Consider the following 19,166-nt stretch of genomic DNA (forward strand, 5'->3'; position numbering starts at 1 on the left):
TTGAAGGAGGGATTAAACAATTTCCAGATAAGCAAAAGCTGAGAGAATTTAACTCCTGAAACCATCTCTACAGTGTATTTTTGAGGGACTGCTATAGATGGAAGTGTTCCTAAGGTTTAATAGTTGTCACCAGAGGTAATAAAACCACAGTAAAGAAAGCAGAACAGCTAATTACTAAACAAATGCAAAATTAAGTTAACTATCCCCAAAGTCAATTAAGGGATAGACAAAGAGTACAGAATATGATACCCTAATATATAAAGAATGGAGGAGGAAGAAAAAGGAGGAGAAAAAAACGGACATTTAGATTATGTTTGCAATAGCATATTAAATGAGTTAAGTTAGACTCTTAGATAGTAAGGAAGTTAACCTTGAACCTTTGGTAACCACGACTCTAAAGCCTGCAATGGCAATAAATACATACCTACCGATAATCACCCTAAACGTAAATGGACTGAATGCACCAATCAAAGGAGACCGAGTCCTGAATGGATAAAAAAACAAGACCCATCTATATGCTGCCTACAAGAGACTCACTTTAAACCCAGAGACATACACAGACTAAAAGTGAAGGGATAGAAAAAGATATTTTCATGCAACTAATAGGGAGAAAAAAGCAGGAGTTTCAGTACTTGTATCAGACAAAATAGACTTCAAAACAAAGAAAGTCATAAGAGACAAAGAAGGACATTACATAATGATAAAGGGGTCAATCCAACAAGAAGATATAATGATTATAAATATCTATGCTCCCAACACAGGAGCACCTACATATGTGAAACAAATACTAACAGAATTAAAAGGGGAAATAGAATGCAATGCACTCATTCTAGGAGACTTCAACACTCCACTCACTCTGAAGGGCAGATCAACCAGACAGAAAATAAGTAAAAAGAAAGACACATTAGAACAGATGGACCTAACAAACATCTACAGAACTCTATACCCAAAAGTAGTAGAACACACATTCTTCACAAGTACACATGGAACATTTTCAAGAATAGATCATATACTAAGCCACAAAAAGAGCCTTGGTAAATTCAAAAAGATTGATATTGTACCAACCACTTTCTCAGACCACAAAGGTATGAAACTAGAAATAAATTATGCAAAGAAAATGAAAAAACCCACAAACACATGAAGGCTTCACAACATGCTCCTAAATAACCAATGGATCAATGACCAAATAAAAACTGAGATCAGGCAATATATGGAGACATATGACAACAATAATTCAACACTGCAAAATCTGGGGGAAACAGCAAAGGCTGTGCTAAGAGGAAAGTATATTGCAATACAGGCCTACCTCAGGAAAGAAGAACAATCCCATATGAGCAATCTAAACTCACAATTAATTAAACTAGAAAAAGAACAAATGAGGCCCAAAGTCAGTAGAAGGAGGGACATAATAAAGATTAGAGCAGAAATAAATCCAATTGAGAAGAATAAAACAATAGAAAGAATCAATGAAAACAAGAGCTGGTTCTTTGAGAAAATAAATGAAATAGATAAACCCCTGCCAGACTTATCAAGAAAAAAGGAGAGTCTACTCACATAAACAGAATCAGAAATGAGAAAGGAAAAAGCACTATGGACACAAAAGAAATACAAAGAATTATGAGAGAATACCATGAAAAATTACATGCTAACAAACTAGATGACCTAGAAGAAATGCACAATTTTCTAGAAAAATACAACCTTCCAAGGTTGACACAGAAAGAAGCAGAAAATCTGAACAAACCAAGTACCAGCAATGAAATTGAAGTGGTAATCAAAAACCTACCTAAAAACAAAACTGCCATACCAGATGGCTTCACTGCTGAATTTTATCAAACATTTAGTGAAGACCTAATAAAGAGTAGAAAAAGAGGGAATACTTCCAAACTCATTCTATGAGGCCAGCATCACTCTAATACCAAAATCTGGCAAAGACACCACAAAGAAAATTACAGACCAATATCCCTGATGAACATAGATGCAAAAATTCTCAACAAAATATTAGCAAACCGAATTAAAAAATACATCAAAAAGATCATCCATCATGATCGAGTGGGATTTATTCCAGGGATGCAAGGATGGTACAACATTAGAAAATCCATCAACATCATTCACCACATCAACAAAAAGGACAAAAACCACATGATCATCTCCATAGATGCTGAAAAAGCATTGGACAAAATTCAACATCCATTCGTGACAAAAACTCTAAGCAAAATGGGCACAGAGGGCAAATACCTCAACATAATAAAGGCCATATATGACAAACCCACAGCCAACATTATACCTAACAGTGAGAAGCGTAAAGTTTTCCTTTAAGATCGGGAACAAGACAAGGATGCCCACTCTCCCCACTTCTATTCAATATAGCACTGGAGGTCCTAGCCATGCAATCAGACAACACAAAGAAATAAAAGGCATCCAGATTGGCAAGGAAGAAGTTAAACTGGCCCTGTTTGCAGATGACATGATATTGTACATACAAAACCCTAAAGAATCCACTCCAAAACTACTAGATCTAATATCTGAATTTAGCAAAGTTGCAGGATACAAAATTAATACACAGAAATCTGTGGCATTCCTATACACTAACAATGAACTAGCAGAGAGAGAAATCAGGAAAACGATTCCATTCACAGTTGCATCAAAAAGAATAAAATACCTAGGAACAAACCTAACAAGGAAGTGAAAGACCTATACTCTGAAAACTACAAGACACTCATGAGAGAAATTAAAGAAGATACCAATAAATGGAAACACATCCCATGCTCATGCATAGGAAGAATTAATATTGTCAAAATGGCCATCCTGCCTAAAGCAATCTACAGATTCAATGCAATTCCTATCAAAATACCAACAGCATTCTTCAACAAATTAGAGAAAATTGTTCTAAAATTCATATGGAACCACCAAAGACCCCAAATAACCAAAGCAATCCTGAGAAGGAAGAATAAAGCTGGGGGGGATTATGCTCCCTAACTTCAAGCTCTACTACAAAGCCACAGTAATCAATATAATTTGGTACTGGCACAAGAACAGACCCATAGACCAATAGAACAGACTAGAGAGCCCTGATAAAAACCCAACCATATATGGTCAATATATATATGATAAAGGAGCCATGAACATACAATGGGGAAATGACAGCCTTTTCAACAGCTGGTGTTGGCAAAACTGGACAGCTACATGCAAGAGAATGAAACTGGATTATTGTTTAACTCCATACACAAAAGTAAACTTCAAAGAACTGAATGCAAGTCATGAAACCGTAAAACTCTTAGAAGACAACATAGGCAAAAATCTCCTGAATATAAACATGAGCAACTTATTCCTGAGCACATCTCCTTGAGCAAAGGAAACAAAAGCAAAAATGAACTCATGGGACTATATCAAACTAAAAAGTTTCTGTACCTCAAAGGACATCATCAACAGAACAAAAAGGCATCCTATAGTATGGGAGAATATATTTGTAAATGACATACCTGACAAGGGGTTAACATTCAAAATACATAAAGAACTCACATGCCTCAACATACCCAAAAAGCAAATAACCCGATTAACAAATAGGCAGAGGATATGAAGAGATGGTTCTCCAAAGAAGAAATTCAGATGGCCAATAGACACATGAAAAGATGCTCCACATCACTAATCATCAGGGAAATGCAAATTAAAACCACAATGAGATATCAGCATTGAAAAGACTAAGAACAACAAATGCTGGCGAGGATGTGGAGAAAGGGGAACCCTTCTACACTGCTGGTGGGAATGTAAGCTAGTTCAACCATTGTGAAAAGCAGTATGGAGGTTCCTCAAAAAACTAAAAATAGAAATACCATTTGACCCCGGAATCCCACTCCTTGGAATTTACCAAAATACAACCTCTCAGATTCAAAAAGACATATGCACCCCTATGTTTATCGCAGCACTTTTTACAATAGCCAAGATATGGAAGCAGCCTAAGTGTCCATCAGTAGATGAACGGATAAAGAAGAGGTGGTACATATACACAATGGAATACTATTCAGCCATAAGAAAGAAACAAATCCTACCATTTGCAACAACGTGGATGAACCTGGAGGATATAATGCTCAGTGAAATAAGCCAGGCAGAGAAAAACAGATGTCAAATGATTTCCCTCATTTGTGGAGTATACCAACGAAACAAAACTGAAGGAACAAAATAGCAGCACACTCAGAGACTCCAAGAAGGGACTAGTGGTTACCAAAGGGGAGGTATGTGGGAGGGAGGGTGGGGAGGGAGGGAGAAGGGCATGGAGGGATATTATGTTTAGTACACATGGTGTGGGGGATCACGGGGAAAACAGTGTAGCACACAGAAGGCAAATAGTGATTCTGTGGCATCTTACTACACTGATGGACAGTGACTGCTTTGGAGTATGGGTGGGGGCTTGATAATATGGGTAAATGTGGTAACTACATTGTTTTTTCATGTGAAACCTTCATGAGTATATATCAATAATACCTTAATAAAAAAAAATTAAAAAAAAAGAAAGTCTTGGCCATACACGTCTTGCCAAGAACAAAGGTTTGTTTTGTCTTTTAAAATTTATCCTTGCACTAGAGGTCTGAGAGTATTACTCACCCACGTTTGAAGGCACTAAAATAAGAGGCACAAGCCCAGTGGTAAGAGCAGTGTGATGCGCTCTGTGCCCCGTGACCTGGCAGGCGACATGCCCATGGCAGGAGCCACGCCCATGGCAGGAGCCAGGCAGGTCTGCAAGCACTTCAAAAGCCCCGTCTGTCCTGAGACTGTTTGCAGGCAGGCTAGCAACATATGAACAAAAACACAAGGATCAGTATTCACCTTATTCCAAAACTGACGTTCATTATTCCTGCTGGACTTACATCTGATGTTCTTAGTTTGGCCAAGGAGACACGCAAAGGGAAGGTGTCTCCCTGGCTTTGTGAGGCCTGTACCTTTGTAGCTCCCTTTCTTTTTGTTTTTACGACTTTACTTTTCTGAGCAGTTTTGGGCTGATAACAAAATTAAGAATTAAGAGACTTCCCTTATATCCCCGCCCCACACGCAGCCTCCCTCACCCCATGAGGTCCCCCAGATGCTGCATGCTGCATCAGTTACAGTCATGGACCCACAGGGACACATCTCCATCACCCACTTCTGGGTTTACCTGAGGGCCACTCCCGGCTGGGCCTTCGTGGTTTGGACTGTGATGACATGTGCCCCCAGTACCATGTCACATGGAACCGTTTCACTCCCTAAAAGCTGCTGTGCTCTGCCTGTGCATCCCTCCCTCCCCCAAACCCTTGGAACCTCTGACCTTCTAGGGCTCCATAGCTTTGCCTTTTCCCAAAGGTCACAGAGTTGAAACCACATGGTATGGAGCTTCTTCCACTCAGTGACGTGCACCTGAGGGGCCCCCATGTCTCTCCATGGCCTGATGGCTCACTTCCCGTTAATGTTGTGTAATATTCCAATGTCTAGATAGCTTCTATTTTAATGAATATTTTGTTAATTTGCAAACTCATAACTTTTGGGAGTTTATCTTTTCAATGCCAATATATATCTGTTACTTTGTGAAAGAAAAAGGATCTAGGTCTCACACAGTTAAGCAGCTTCTGTGACATGCTGTTAAAATATTAAATATTTTCAAATAAGGCTCTTCTATTTCTTCTGCATTTACTCACATATTTGTAAGCCTTTCTATGGACTATGTGAGGTGTGCTCCCAGAGCACTAACCCCGAATGTGAATGACAAAGCTGGGGGTCTCGAGCGGAGGCCCCTGCAGTTCTCAAGCAGGCCAGGAAGCATGGGGCTGGCATGTTCAGGTCTCCTCCCTGCACGGCACCATCACTGGTCAACGGGTGCTGGGCATTGCGTGCCCCTAGCTGAGTGAGTCTCCTGAGGAGCCTTGTGCAGGTCAGCAGGAGCCTCTGCAGCTGTTTCCCAGCTTACAGGCAGGGTCTCAAGTAGCCTTGCCATTCAAGTGTCCTGTTCTGGGGTCTCTACTCACATCATGGATGTTCAAAGGCGGTCGGGTGGGACCAGAACACTGACCGGCCCTGCGTTGACTCTGGGAGTTGTTCAGCTTCTAGCTGGCTGGTAGCTACCCTCAGCCCCTCCAGGAGAATACCCATGCTATGCACACGTGTTCAGCCACACTCAGGGGCCTGCCACCCTGATGTGGGAGCTCTTTCTTGACATGGTCCCCTGTCTCCAGGACTGTCCCCTAGTAAATCCAGCTTCCCCCAGCCTCCCACAAACACAATCTCTGCCCCTCAACATAGCCCAGGCACCCTGTACTGCTTAGGCCCCTGTGCCTGCAGACAGGAGTCAGGGTGCAGACAGGAGCCAGGGCAGGGCAGGCCCAGGTCTCACTGTCCTGGTTTCCTTCTCTCAGAGGGCAAAGTGCCAAACTGCCTACGGTCCCAAAGTCTGAAAACAGCTATCTCCTATATTTCATCAGGTTTCTAATGGTTTATGGCAGGCATGTCCGTTCCCTTACGTCATTCATGGCCAGAAGTGGGGACACCCTAAGCTAATTCATAAATACACAATAATAGACACCAGTGGCTCGCTAGTTGTTGAACTGAGTGAGCTGACTAAAAGCTTGCTCTGCTCAGGGCTCTTGGAGAAGAAGCTGGTTCTGGGACGGGGAGGGCAATGTGCACAAGGAGCCCAAGGATTATTCTGTTGGTTCTGGGGCTGCCGCCAGGGTGGACACTAAGAACAGCTCTCCAAGGGCGGAGCCCAGAGAAAGGTCCAGAGCCCACAGAGAGGAGGCGCAAGGAATCATGGTCCTCCAGGAGCAGCAGGAAGGCACCTCAACCCGGAAGAAAGCACACACGGAAACTGAGACAAACCAGGACTGAGTGGAAGGAGAGTGAGGGAGAAGCCACGACCTGCAGCAGCTCCCCTTCCCTGAGGACACAGCCTGGGGACCACTACAGTGGGGCAGGACAAGAACCCAGTCTTCAGCCTGGCATTCTAGAATAAGCCTCCCATAAACACCCCCTGGGGACTGCTGGCCCCTCCCCAGGGCTGCACCCAGTGTGTGCCCACACGGCTGTGGCTGCCATTGGCAACCCACTCTCGAAGAACCAGAGGAAATGTCCCAAAAGCTCCCAGCAATGGCTGAGAGGACCAGCTGCCAAAAAGCACCAGCAACCCACCCGGGTTGCTCCTTTACAGTGTCATGAACACCACAGGGCACAAGCATGAGCACCCAGCATGGGTGGGGGGCACAATGTGGTAACCTGAACACCTCAAACCCCTTACACAATGGAAAAAGCTCGACGACGGGACTGCAAAGACCCACAGACTTTCTCTGGGAAATGGCCTCAGATAATGGAGTCAGCACCACGGGGCATGTTGTGGCTGCTTGCACGTCTGCATGTGCCCAGGACTACAGTCAGAGTCACTAACCCACCAGCCAGGACACAGCTGAGCAGGTGGTATCCACCTGCCCCAGCACAGGTTTGGGATGCCTGTGGGACCCAAATGCTGGAAGTGCCAGGTGGCAACCTACCTGTCCCCCCCAGCTGGCTTCCAGGTGCAATATCCACACCCAGAAGGAAAGGCCCCCGGAGCAACCTGGCCAATGTCCTGGGTGGTTCTAAGACTCTAGGGACCTGGGGGTCCGCAACAGGTCTTAGCACAGCCCTCCTAGGCCAGCTTGCAACCGCCTGGGAGGCTGCAGGCTGTTGGTCTGGTGTGGTCACAGGCTACAGGCCACAACTCCCACCCACTGTTGTTCCCATCTGGGCTTTGTCTCATGACCCTGGCCCCTTTCTTTATAGAAGGTGGCACTTGCTTGAATGCTCAGGGTCGTCGTGAGGAACAGCCCTGTGGAGAAACAACCTCCTCCAGCAGGGAGGGGCTCTCTGCTTACCCCAACTCTGGCAATCGAAGATGCACAAATGCTGCATGGCGGCACTGGGTACCTGTCCACAACCGCCCACCCTGGTCCCCTCTGTGGGCAGCACACTAGGCTGTGCTTCCCAGCAGACGCCAGCCAGCACTTGCCTCACATGCTGGGGTCTCAACCGCACACAATTCCTGCATTGACTCTGTAGTGCTCTGCTTGGTGTGAAGCCAAAAGAAGTGCAGCCCAGCCACCGGGGATGTGTCTCAGGCAGCTGACTCTGCTCACAGCTGATTCCTCATCAGCCCCTCCCTCCCGCTGAGGGCAGGACAAGGAGGTTGGTGGGAGGAAAGGTCCCCCAGGGGAAAGCAGAAGACAACGGGGCCACAGGGGTTCTCTGATGCCCAAGTGCCAGGCACCTGGCCCACATGGCCCAGCCCCACCAACACCACGACCCACGCACCCACTCCCAGACCCAAGCATGGCATGGAAGGCAGCCTGTTCCCACTGTGGCTGCGTCCACCCTAGGGGTCCATGGTGTAGGAGGGTAGAAGGCCACCCCAAGGGAAACACTTCTCATGCTGGCCACCTGCAGAAGGTGGCAGTGAGGAAGAAAGCAGAGAGCAGCTCAACCAGAGCTGGGCACACGGGAGCCAGGGGACACATCCCCACTATCCAGCTGTGCAGAGCGGACAGGGCCTCCTGTGCAGCATCCCACTCAGGCAGGCTTCCTGGATTTGCCACATGACTGTTCTCTGTGTATATCCAACACTGGGGTATATTTGCAAATTTAGTTAAATGAAAGCTGATCAGACTAGATTCCCTTTGAGGTTCCCACATTTGTCCTGTCTGGGGATGGACAGAGAAGTCCATGAAGAAACCACATCTAACACTGGGATAAGCACGCTGGCTGACACGGGGTAACGCAGGGAGCACTCTGCTGGTGACCTGGCCAGTTAAACTCTCTGTCTCAGTTCTGTCAACAAGATGGTAACAGCAGCCTCTGCTTCCCTGGGGGCTTAATGAGGCACCCCCCTGCCAGATACCTGCCCATGCCACATACACTCATTCAAAGCTGGTTTAGAGTTCACAAGGAGGCCTTTGTGCTTCACCAAGACCTCCACAAGATGTTCCCATTTCTACAACACAGGCACCAACCAGGGGCCAGAGGACTCTGTCCCTAAAATCAGGTCCTGTCCCCTAACCAGTACGAGGGTTCACAAGTTATTAACCAGCCAGCGCTCTAGAGAGATGGTAGGGACCCAAGACCTTGCAGCCCCAGTTCAGCTCTGATTCTGAGCCTTAAGCACAAAATCAGCTACAGCATCTGTTCGAAAGTGAATTCTGCAAAGAACGCACAGGCGTGGCCAGTGACCCGCTCAGGAGCCACCAAGGCTCGGCCTTCCCCCACCAGCAGGAGAGCGGCAGGCCATGGGTCTGCCAGTGGGGAACAGCTATTTTTAAATGACATGTCATGGCTGTTCCAAGGTTTGGGTTTTATTTATTTATTTAACTCAAGAGGAAGCTGTACTTTCTCATGACTCACTTCTTTCAAAATGGTGTCTCGGGCATTTTTAGTGTCAAAACCATCTTGAGTTTCTGGCTGCCCAAAAGTCATTTAAATCATACCACCCTCATGGATGTTACCATGTCACATGTTTAAGAAGCTAACATACTAGAACTGTAGCTGAACTCTAAAGCTGGAAAAGATTCCTGCACATTAGTATTTTTCCATAAAAACCTAACAGACTCTGTTGAAAAATATGTGTGTACTTCCCTAAACACGTATGGGAAAGATGTTCAACTATTATCATCCAGAACCTTCAAGCTCATGGGCAAGAGGCTCACTACAGGCAGTAAGCTCACAGGAGCCACATAGGTGGTGGGAGTCAGGGCAACCCAAGGGCCCAGCCCCCAAATGCTGAGGCCACACGCCCGTGCCCACCATTCTCCTGGGGAGTGCAGCTGGCCACCGGGGCAGGAACGCTGCTGCCACCTGCGAATGCCTGTTCAGTGATAAGAGAGACCACTCAGGCCAACCTCACAGCTTTTGAAAACTTAGGTAAAAAGACACCAGAGGAAAGTGTGAGATCGATGTGAATGTAATGGTGACGTGACCACGGGACTCGGCATTAGCAGCCTGGGCCCCATAGACCCCACCAACCTGAACCACGTGCTGGAGTGGCCCTGCCAGCCTCTCCAAGTGGGCGTTGAAGCTCCACCACCAGGAAGTGGGTGGGATGGCAGCTGAGCAAGGGCACAGGGTTTTGTGCAGGCAGGTGACAATACCTGCCAGGCAGGTGCACCTGGGAGGCTGCGGGAGCAAAGTGAGGGCAGAGGACCCCAAGACATGGCTGCCATGACAACAGAAAAGTACTCTGGTTCCTGATTTGCTTTCTCTTGGGTGTAAACTCAATGAAATTCTGAGGTTAAGTTCCCCATCTGTAATTCACATACTACTTAGGAAACTTAGTGGTTAGTTTTAAAGCCAGTGAGTTGTTAAAACATGCAAGAATATCTAAGTTACAACAAATGATAGGTTATTATCTAAAATATAAACAGACCTGTTTACAATCCCTTCAAACTTAAAAAAACATTTCATATCAGTGGGTGAAGAAAAGGCACTTAAACTGTAAACTTCCATAAAAACGTTTAGTAGGACAGAGCTCACCACCAGTGTGGAAGAAAAAAGTCTGGCGCAGAAATGGTTAATGCAATCTTGAAAGGAGGCTGTCCCAGCAGGGTGGGCGGGGGACCCTATAAAGCCTGCTTGCTGCCTTCCTGCCACAACACCGGCCATTTGGGCAGGCCAGCCCTGCGAGCCAGGCTGCCAGCTGCGCCAGGGCCTCCCCAGCGACCATCTGCCCACAAGTCCAGAGTCACCACTGCCCACGGGACTGTCTGGCAGCACCTCCGGCCTCCCCTGAGCACGCTCCCCAAGGCTTGCTGAGGGACAGAGAAGGGGCTGCTCAGACCCATCCACACCAGGGTGGCCAGCTGCACCCCAGGTAAGTCCCAGTCTGGGGTTCCAGGATTGTCCAGGGCAGGTGCCCCAGCCGATGATCTTGCTGAGGTGTCTATCATGGTTAATAGCTGCACACAGATGGGGATGAACCCGGCCATGGACCCATCTCCCTAGAGAAAACCCAAACTATGCCCTAACCATCTCAGGGTGACTGCAGTAAAGTGGCTCCACATCTCGGCTCTTTCTATAGCACCAGCCAAAAATAACATTGCCCAGTTTCTGTCCTAGCAAGGGTCTATCCACTTGGGGACAATGGGCCGGTGCGGCCATGCAGCTCTGCCCGTGCCAGGCATTCGCTCAGCCCAGCGGTCTCGCCGGGTCTTCAACCAGCACTGACACCTGGCACAGGGAGATGACTATTCCTCCCCAGAGACCCAACAGACCTGATGAACTGCAGTCTTCTCTTCTAGACATGGACAAGCAGGGCAACTTGAAACAAAATGACGCGCACTGTTTAGTGCCCTTTGCATTCCTAAACCTACTGCTGACTTCCCCAAACCTGTCAGCAGGCAGCCACTCTAGCTTCCTCTACTGCTGCATTTGATCATTGTTTGAAAATAAGTGTCTGTTAAGATAAAGACTCCTTTACATGGAAAAAGGTGAAGGTTCATGCTAACACTCTCCCCACATATCTGTTCTAACAGATACAGGGAGGGTTCTACTCATCTATAAGTTTTCCTCTAAAAATGCAGTCTAAAACTTCCCCAAATTTCCACATTTCAAGAGCAAAATGCTGTGTAGTTTTCACAAGAAAATTGAAAGAAGAGGTTTTAGAGTCTGAGAGCAATGACATTTACATGCTTTCAACTGGTATTAGCTACTGAAGATGAATAAAGAATGAAAAATGGTTAATAAAATCAGATTCATCAACCTCAGTGAGGCAACGGTAGCTGAACACTTTAACAATAATAATGGATACCAAGGCCATGATTTATCCTTTTCTTTTTTTCTCTTCCTATTTTTAAGCACTATTTTCAAGCAATAGGTCAATAAACGTCTAGCTGGAAATGCTTCAAATAGGATTCCTAACGGCCTCACAGGGCAAGATGAAAGGTCAAAAGAGAAGCAGTTCAAATCCACTTCAATGTGGCAGTGGTCAGCTCAGGTCTCCCTGCAGCACTGACACCAACTGACTGCTCTCTTGGGCCGTGCCGTGGGCTGGGAGTGTGGAGCAGCCTCTGGCCTCCACCCACTCAATGCTGGGAGCGCCCAGCATCCCTGGCTGAGTCCACAGAACTTCCAGAGGCACGGGGAACAAGGGCAGGGCTGCCGAGCCGTTTACAGTGGAGTCATGTGCCCTCAGCCTGGCACAAGCAAAGGCCCAAGGGACTTGGCTTAGTTTTTCTGCACCCAGTTTCTAGGCTACAGACAGCATTAGACAAACAGAGCAGGCTTTACAGTAATTTGTTAAGACACTGAATAAATTCTAAGTATTATTTCCTAAAACAATTATCAGTTATGCTCATTTTCTTTCATTTCATATTATGAAACATAAGTTTCGTTTTCAGTATCCTAGCTCAGGATTAGCTTTTAAAAAAGCCTGGCTTCTGCTACCGATTTTGTTGTAAAGCGTCTGCTCCTCCCCACACAGCACTGTTAGCAGACGGGGTCTCTCTCTGCCCCTCTCATTTCTCTTCCCAACAGCTGCTGAAGTAGATTCTGCTGCTTCTCCTGACACAGTAGTTTTCCTAAGATGCCTGCTGCTTCCTCAGCCACGGTCCCTCTGAGTGAGGATGACTCACATGCAGTCCCCAACCTAGGCGGCTCTGGGAGCCCTTGGGAAACGAAACAGGTGTCTTTCTACGTGGAGCTGTGCTCCCACTCGGGGCAAGCAGGCCCCCCAGATGTAGGACCTCCAGCCCACACCCATACACCGTGCCCATCACTCTGCAGCTGCCGGCTGTGTGCCTGGCTCACCAGAAAGCCCCGATCACAGCTAAATTCCTCTTCCCGCTGCCCCCCAGGTGCCCAGGTGGTGAGACACATCAGAGCACTAGGCACAGCAGCTGACACCACAAGCATGGCCAGCAGACACAGACACCCGCCCGCTTCTCTGCTCCACCTTCTGCAAAACAAACCCAAAGTGCCCACGTCCCACTGGTGAAGAGATCGGATCCTACAAATGTCCGGCTCACTCCAAAGAATATCACCTTTCTTTCTAAAGATGCATTTATTGTGTAAAAAGGATTTCTGCGAGCCTTATGGCAAGTCTTGAACGTCACAGGTCTGGAGACAGGGTGTGACTTCGCCCACGCCCATCTGCACCATGGAGATGTACCCCGGCACCCACAACAGCACCTCCCCGCAGCTCAATCTGACCTCAGCACTTGCCAGCGCTGCCTGGGTGAACCAGACAGGCAAGCTCTCTGAGCAGCAGTACGCCATCGGGCTGTTCCTGTCCTGCCTGTACACCATCTTCCTCTTCCCCATTGGCTTTGTGGGGAACATTCTGATCCTGGTGGTGAACATCAGCTTCCGGGAAAAGATGACAGTCCCCGACTTGTACTTCATCAATCTGGCAGCAGCAGACCTCATCTTGGTGGCCGACTCGCTGATTGAGGTGTTCAACTTGGACGAGCAGTACTACGACATCGCCGCGCTGTGCACCTTCATGTCCCTCTTCCTGCAGATCAACATGTACAGCAGCATCTTCTTCCTCACGTGGATGAGCTGCGACCGCTACCTCGCCCTGGCCAAGGCCATGCGCTGCGGCTTGCTCCGCACGAAGCACCACGCCCGGCTGAGCTGCGGCCTCATCTGGATGGCCTCGGTTTCCGCCACGCTGGTGCCCTTCACCGCCGTCCACCTGCAGCACTCCGAGGAGGCCTGCTTCTGCTTTGCAGATGTCAAGGAGGTCCAGTGGCTTGAGGTCACCTTGGGGTTCATCATCCCCTTTGCCATCATCGGCCTCTGCTACTCGCTCATTGTCCGGGCTCTCGTCAAGGCCCACAAGCACCGCGGCCTGGGTCCCCGGAGGCAGAAAGCCCTTCGGATGATCCTAGCCGTGGTCCTTGTCTTCTTCATCTGCTGGCTGCCCGAGAACATCTTCATCAGCATTCACCTGCTGCAGCGGGCACAGCCAGGGACTGCTCCCTGCCAACAGTCCTTCCGCCATGCCCACCCTTTGGCTGGCCACATTGTCAACCTTGCGGCTTTCTCCAACAGCTGCCTGAACCCCCTCATCTACAGCTTCCTTGGGGAGACCTTCAGGGACAAACTGAGGCTGTACATTGAACAGAAAACAAACATGTCAGCTCTGAACCGTGTCTGTCATGCTGCCCTGAAGGCAGTCCTTCCAGACAGTGCTGAGCAGTCAGACATGAAGTTCAGCAGTGCAGTGTAGGCACCCTGCTGCATGGACAGAGACTTGAGTGTGCATCTCCCACAGGATGCACGCTAGGGCAGGGACTGGCCACGCCATGCCTGGCCTCAAAACACTGCCAGGGATGCTCCGGTACCTCAGCTGCATCACCCTCAGGGCCCTAGGAACTGCACCGCATGCTGCCTCGACTGTACATATCCGCACACAGAGCTGTCGCTGTCCACGCAGCCCACAGTGTAAGGTCACAGGACTGCAGGAAAGGGCTCAGGACCAGCGTGCACTCATGCTCTCTCTGCATGCTGAATCCTGCACAAGACATTTCTGATGTTGGTCAATGCAAAAGAAGGGGGCACCTTAGACAGAACATCTTAGTTTCAAGGTACATCTGCCATCAATTTGCCATCTTGGGGAGAAAATGAAGTTGGAGTCAGGAACCACTTGGTGGATCTACATCAGGTACTGTGGTACAATTCCCACTGGGGGCTTGTGGTTTTCTTGGGCATGCTAGCAAGCACACCCCGAGTCAGAGGGGAAGTGAGGTGCTTCTCAGTACACACCTAGCATTCCTCACCCCTCAGAGGGCCACCCCACCAGCACCTGCTGGGTGTATGAGGGCTGCTCAGCCACAAAGGTTCTTCTCCAAACAGACACCTGCCTTCCCGCTCAGATCCTCTCCAGAAGCTGTTTGTTTACAATCGTCTGTACATGCACAGAGGTGGAAGGAGACTGGGAGGGTGCAGCACAGAGGGTACCCAGCATGCTGAGGAATGTAAACAGCTCTCACTAAAATGTAAAAACCAATGATTGCTGGGAGTGCTCAGCCCTACTCAATAAAACATAGTCATGTGCCAACTCTTCTAGTTTTTTACCTAAGTAGCTCCCTAACAGGGTGGGGTAGGGCAGGACTCTCAGCCTGGCAGCTGAACAAAGCACACACAGGCCCTGAGGGTCACAAGGCTCACGCCCCACCCAGAGAACTCTTCTAGAGACCAGCACCTAGAGCCAGCCACCTGGACACACCTGGCACGTTGCTGCGCCATCTGTGGGGACCAGGATGAGCTTCACTGTAGATGCCACACATGCCCTGCTTTCCCAGGAGGCTCTACATGGTCCGCTCACAGTGCTCAGGAGGTAGCTGGCTGGGCCCAGCCTAAAGGAGGACGGCAGATTGAGGTCCCACCTCCATGGGCTCCCACTCCTGCCCTCCCGCCCTACTCAGGGCCACCTTCTGGGAAGTGCCCTGCATAGGCCCAGAGGCCTTCCCGTGGGCAGGGCCTCTGGAAGCAGAACATGAGGTAATGTTTACATGACAGGAAAATAAGCCATTTTTAGTTTTATTAGTTTTTTATGGGTGACAATCTCTGGGAGAGTACTTGCCCCCTGCAAACCTCTGCACTTACCAAACTGTGGCCTTGCAGAAGTGCCGTCACTAGCACCGAGTCCCGCTCAGGACTTGCTTTCTAAATACACACCCCAGGTCTAAGGACAAGGAGACCTCTAGGGGTAGTAGGTTGTACAGAGTCAGCATGGGGAACAGACGAGGCTTGCCTGGGGCACTGTGCCTTACCTCCAGGGGTGCTGTGCCTTACTCAGGTGCTGGAGCAGTTTGCTAACAAGCGGGTCCTTCCCACCACCTGTCCAGGGCCTCCAGGAGGTCACCAAATAGAGGTGTAAATGGCTTACTGGCCACCGGGCATGCCCTGCAGAGACCAGAAGGAACCCTACAATGCCCCCTCCCACAGCCCCTGTGCCAGAGGCCCTTGGCCCTGCAGAGCTCTGCACCCATGCACTGCGGCCTGCAAGCCATGACCATGACGTTTACTAGATGAGTGCTATTCACTAAGCCCCCTGACCTCAGAGCTGGCAACTTTAAAGGGCAGAGCGCAGGCACAGACTGGCACTAGGCACCCAGCCACACACTGAGACCTGCCAGCCATGGTCACTGTGGCCCAGCTTGAAGGGCGGCAATGGTGTCCATGGAGACAGCAGAGTTGGAGACCACCTAGCTTTCAGCCCCTACAGGGGAGAGGTGGGAATGTAAGGCCTGGTCTGACTGAGGTGCAGACTGGCCCTATCACTCAAATAAAGGAACCAATGCTGTTAGTCTAACTGGATGGAATGATGCAATTGGAAACTGAGCCCATCCTAAGCCCACATCTCTATGTGCACAGCTCTCTGCACCCCCAGGTATCTAACAGGTGACATCAAACCGTGCAGAAGCCACATAAAGCCTGGTGCCTGGGCACCAAGAGGTCAATCAAGGTCACAGAGCTGATCCATTCCCAAAGGTGCATCAGATGGGATATCTGGGGATGGCAGAATGGAGTCCCTTCCAAGGATCTCAAGGTGGTAACTGTCTGAGCATTAGTCAAGGCTGGGGACCGCACCCCTCTGAGGCAGCCCTTCGCATGGACCAGCTGGGACTCTCCCGAGCTCTCCATGCTTCCATCCATGGGCCCTGAGCCCACCTCTGAGGTCACCAAGGACAAGCCTTTCTCCTTGCACAGGGCCAGGGAAGACTGTGTGAGCCTGACAGGGCCATCCTTGTACTCATCAGCCATCTCCTGCTTCTGAACCGCCTCACCACGAGGCCTTTGTCAGCTGGCACCTGCCTCACACACAGGTTAGACAGGGCTAGACACAGCTCCTACCTCTGCCCTCTCGAAGCCACACCCCACCTGTAAAACTGGCCACAGAGCTGCTTTGGGAGTCCATGGATGGAGAGCAGACACGTGCCGGCAAGGGGCTATAAAAGGGCACGCAGTAGGCGAGGGCCGACTTCACAAGCAGGGACTCTCACTGAGCAGAGCCTGGACCTCTGAAGTCTCTTTTGACCCTGGGAACCTAGAAGCCTTGCTGGGAGACACCAAAGCCAAGGTCACAACCCAGCTGGGCATTCTGCAGCCTGCCCTGCCCACTCAGACACACGCCCTTCTCAAACACACTTGGCTAAGAGCTGAGGCCAATTTAATTATTTTTGGCAGGAACACCAGTTGATAAAATCACTGTGTTTGGCCGCTTCGCTCTTTCCTGGTGACCTGGCTCTCCCAGCTCTGAACCGCACCAGAGCTCAGTGAACAGGGCTGTGGGAAGGTGGGGCCAGCAGTCAGCACCCAGCACTCCTAGCTATGAGGGCCACATGGCTGCCCCCACCCAGACCCCGCACATCTTGGTGAACTGCGCTGAGGATGGGCAGGGAAGCCAGCAGACAAATCCATGGTGGGCGGCTCCCCAGCATATGGGCAGCAGTTCTGAAAGCTTGAATGTGCTATGAGCAGAGGACAATCAGCAGCCGTACTCACCCTGAAGCCGGAATTCTCCAGTGGAAGCGCAAGGACAGGCAAGGAGGAGCAGTGCATCTGGAGGGGTGGGTACTGCTAAATACATACGAATGTGCAGAGGAATAGGGACATGCACATGGGTGTGTATGTGTGTGCTGAGCATGAGCATGGATGACCACGTACAGTGCGTGCACATGTGTAGACACAAATACATGTGCTCACATGTTCCCTAGCTCTGTGTATTAACGGGAGGAGAAGGCCTGGGCAGCCATGGGCAAACCCAGGGGACAGACCCTGGTCTCTAACTCTGAATCCCTGAGAAGGAAGTGGGCTTCTGGGGCAATGGCTGATTTGGGCCAGGGCAAGAAGGTGAAGACAAGCCTAGAACATATTCTGCCTGAAAAAGCTACAAGAAAATGGTAGGGTCACATGAAGGACATAGAGGCCCCACTGAAGGGTTCCCACTGGCCAGATCTGGAGCAATCTGAGCATCAAGATAATTGGGAAGAGTAGACGATTATAAACAATTAAAAAACAAGAAGTCACGAGCTGATTCTAATAATAAACAGATATACATAAAATATAAACAAAATTCAATACAGTAACACAGGAATAGACAATAGGAACATATGAATGGAGTGGTGGGGCGCGGGGGCTTGCTTATAGCAAAATGACACCCACTGAAGGGGACAGCAGATCCTCATCCCGCAACTTCACGGTGAGGCTGGGCAGGCCCAAGCCCCCAGCACCCGCACTGCTTTAATGCAGGGGAAACAACAAGCACACAGCAGATGGCATGGCTCCAAACCCAGCACCTTATGAGGGGCCTGCCAAAAGAAGGCCACACACCTCCACATCCTAATCTGGGATCACAACGTAAATCAAACTGGGGGAAATATCAGAAAGTCCAAAATGGGGACAGAGCATTCACCCAAAATGTCATGTCATAAACACAAAGACAGGCAGAGGGAGTGTCCCAAATTAAGGGAGGGCAGAGACAGCAACTAAAGGCACTATGTGACCCTAACATGCAACAAGGTGCATGACACCGCTGGCAAGGGCACGCAGGGGTCACAGCAGCTTCCCTGGACTGAGTGTGTGCTCCTGTTTAGTGGCGCTCAGGCACACGTCACAGTAGTGGGAGCTGGGGGCACACACAGAAGGTGGGCATGTGTGCAAGCCGCACACACATGTCCAAGCAAACAGGACATAGTGTGTGGAACGTCAGTTCATGCCCACACCCAGAAGAACTGAAACGTGTCCACATAAAAACCTGTACCCAAGTTTTCACAGTGGCAGGATTCACCAAGAGTCATAAGTCAAAACCACCCATATGCCATAAACAGGTGAGTGATCCACAAGATGTAGCCCAGTGGCACCATGAGACATGGGCCACATGAGGGAATGTGCCGGGACACATGCTGCAGCCTGGGTGACATGTGAGCGTGCCACTCAGTGAGACAAGGCAGAGGCGGGGAGGCTGGTGTGACCCCACTGGTGGGAAATGCCCAGAGCAGACACAACCACAGACAGGCAGACAGGGGTGCCAGGCAGGGCTGGAGGCCATGGGGCTTTTCCCTTCGGGGGAAGAGAAATTCTCAGAACAGCCAGGAGTATGGTCACACAACTCTGAGCATACGGCAAAGCCCTCATGTGCCCACCCAGGAGGATGAATTTACAGTATGGAAATTATGTCT

At 49.4% G+C, this 19,166-nt stretch overlaps 2 protein-coding genes across 6 annotated transcripts in view; one reads left to right on the top strand and one right to left on the bottom strand.

Moving 5' to 3' along the window:
- CHLSN (cholesin) overlaps positions 1–19,166 on the bottom strand; it is a 122,142-nt gene that overhangs the window by 76,363 nt on the left and 26,613 nt on the right. The gene's annotated exons all lie outside the window — the stretch shown is intronic.
- Positions 5,266–18,575, top strand: GPER1 (G protein-coupled estrogen receptor 1). Its single transcript, XM_017656351.3, has 2 exons — positions 5,266–10,849; positions 12,831–18,575. The coding sequence occupies exon 2, from the start codon at positions 13,133–13,135 to the stop codon at positions 14,207–14,209; it is 1,077 nt and encodes a 358-aa protein (XP_017511840.1). The 5' UTR covers positions 5,266–10,849; positions 12,831–13,132; the 3' UTR covers positions 14,210–18,575.

This window comes from Manis javanica, chromosome 10 (assembly GCF_040802235.1).
Source record: "Manis javanica isolate MJ-LG chromosome 10, MJ_LKY, whole genome shotgun sequence".
Classification (NCBI taxonomy): domain Eukaryota; kingdom Metazoa; phylum Chordata; class Mammalia; order Pholidota; family Manidae; genus Manis; species Manis javanica.

What these genes read in the sequence shown, in the direction of transcription:
- GPER1 (XM_017656351.3), top strand. Translation starts at nt 13,133, where the DNA reads ATGGAGATGTACCCCGGCACCCACAACAGCACCTCCCCGCAGCTCAAT.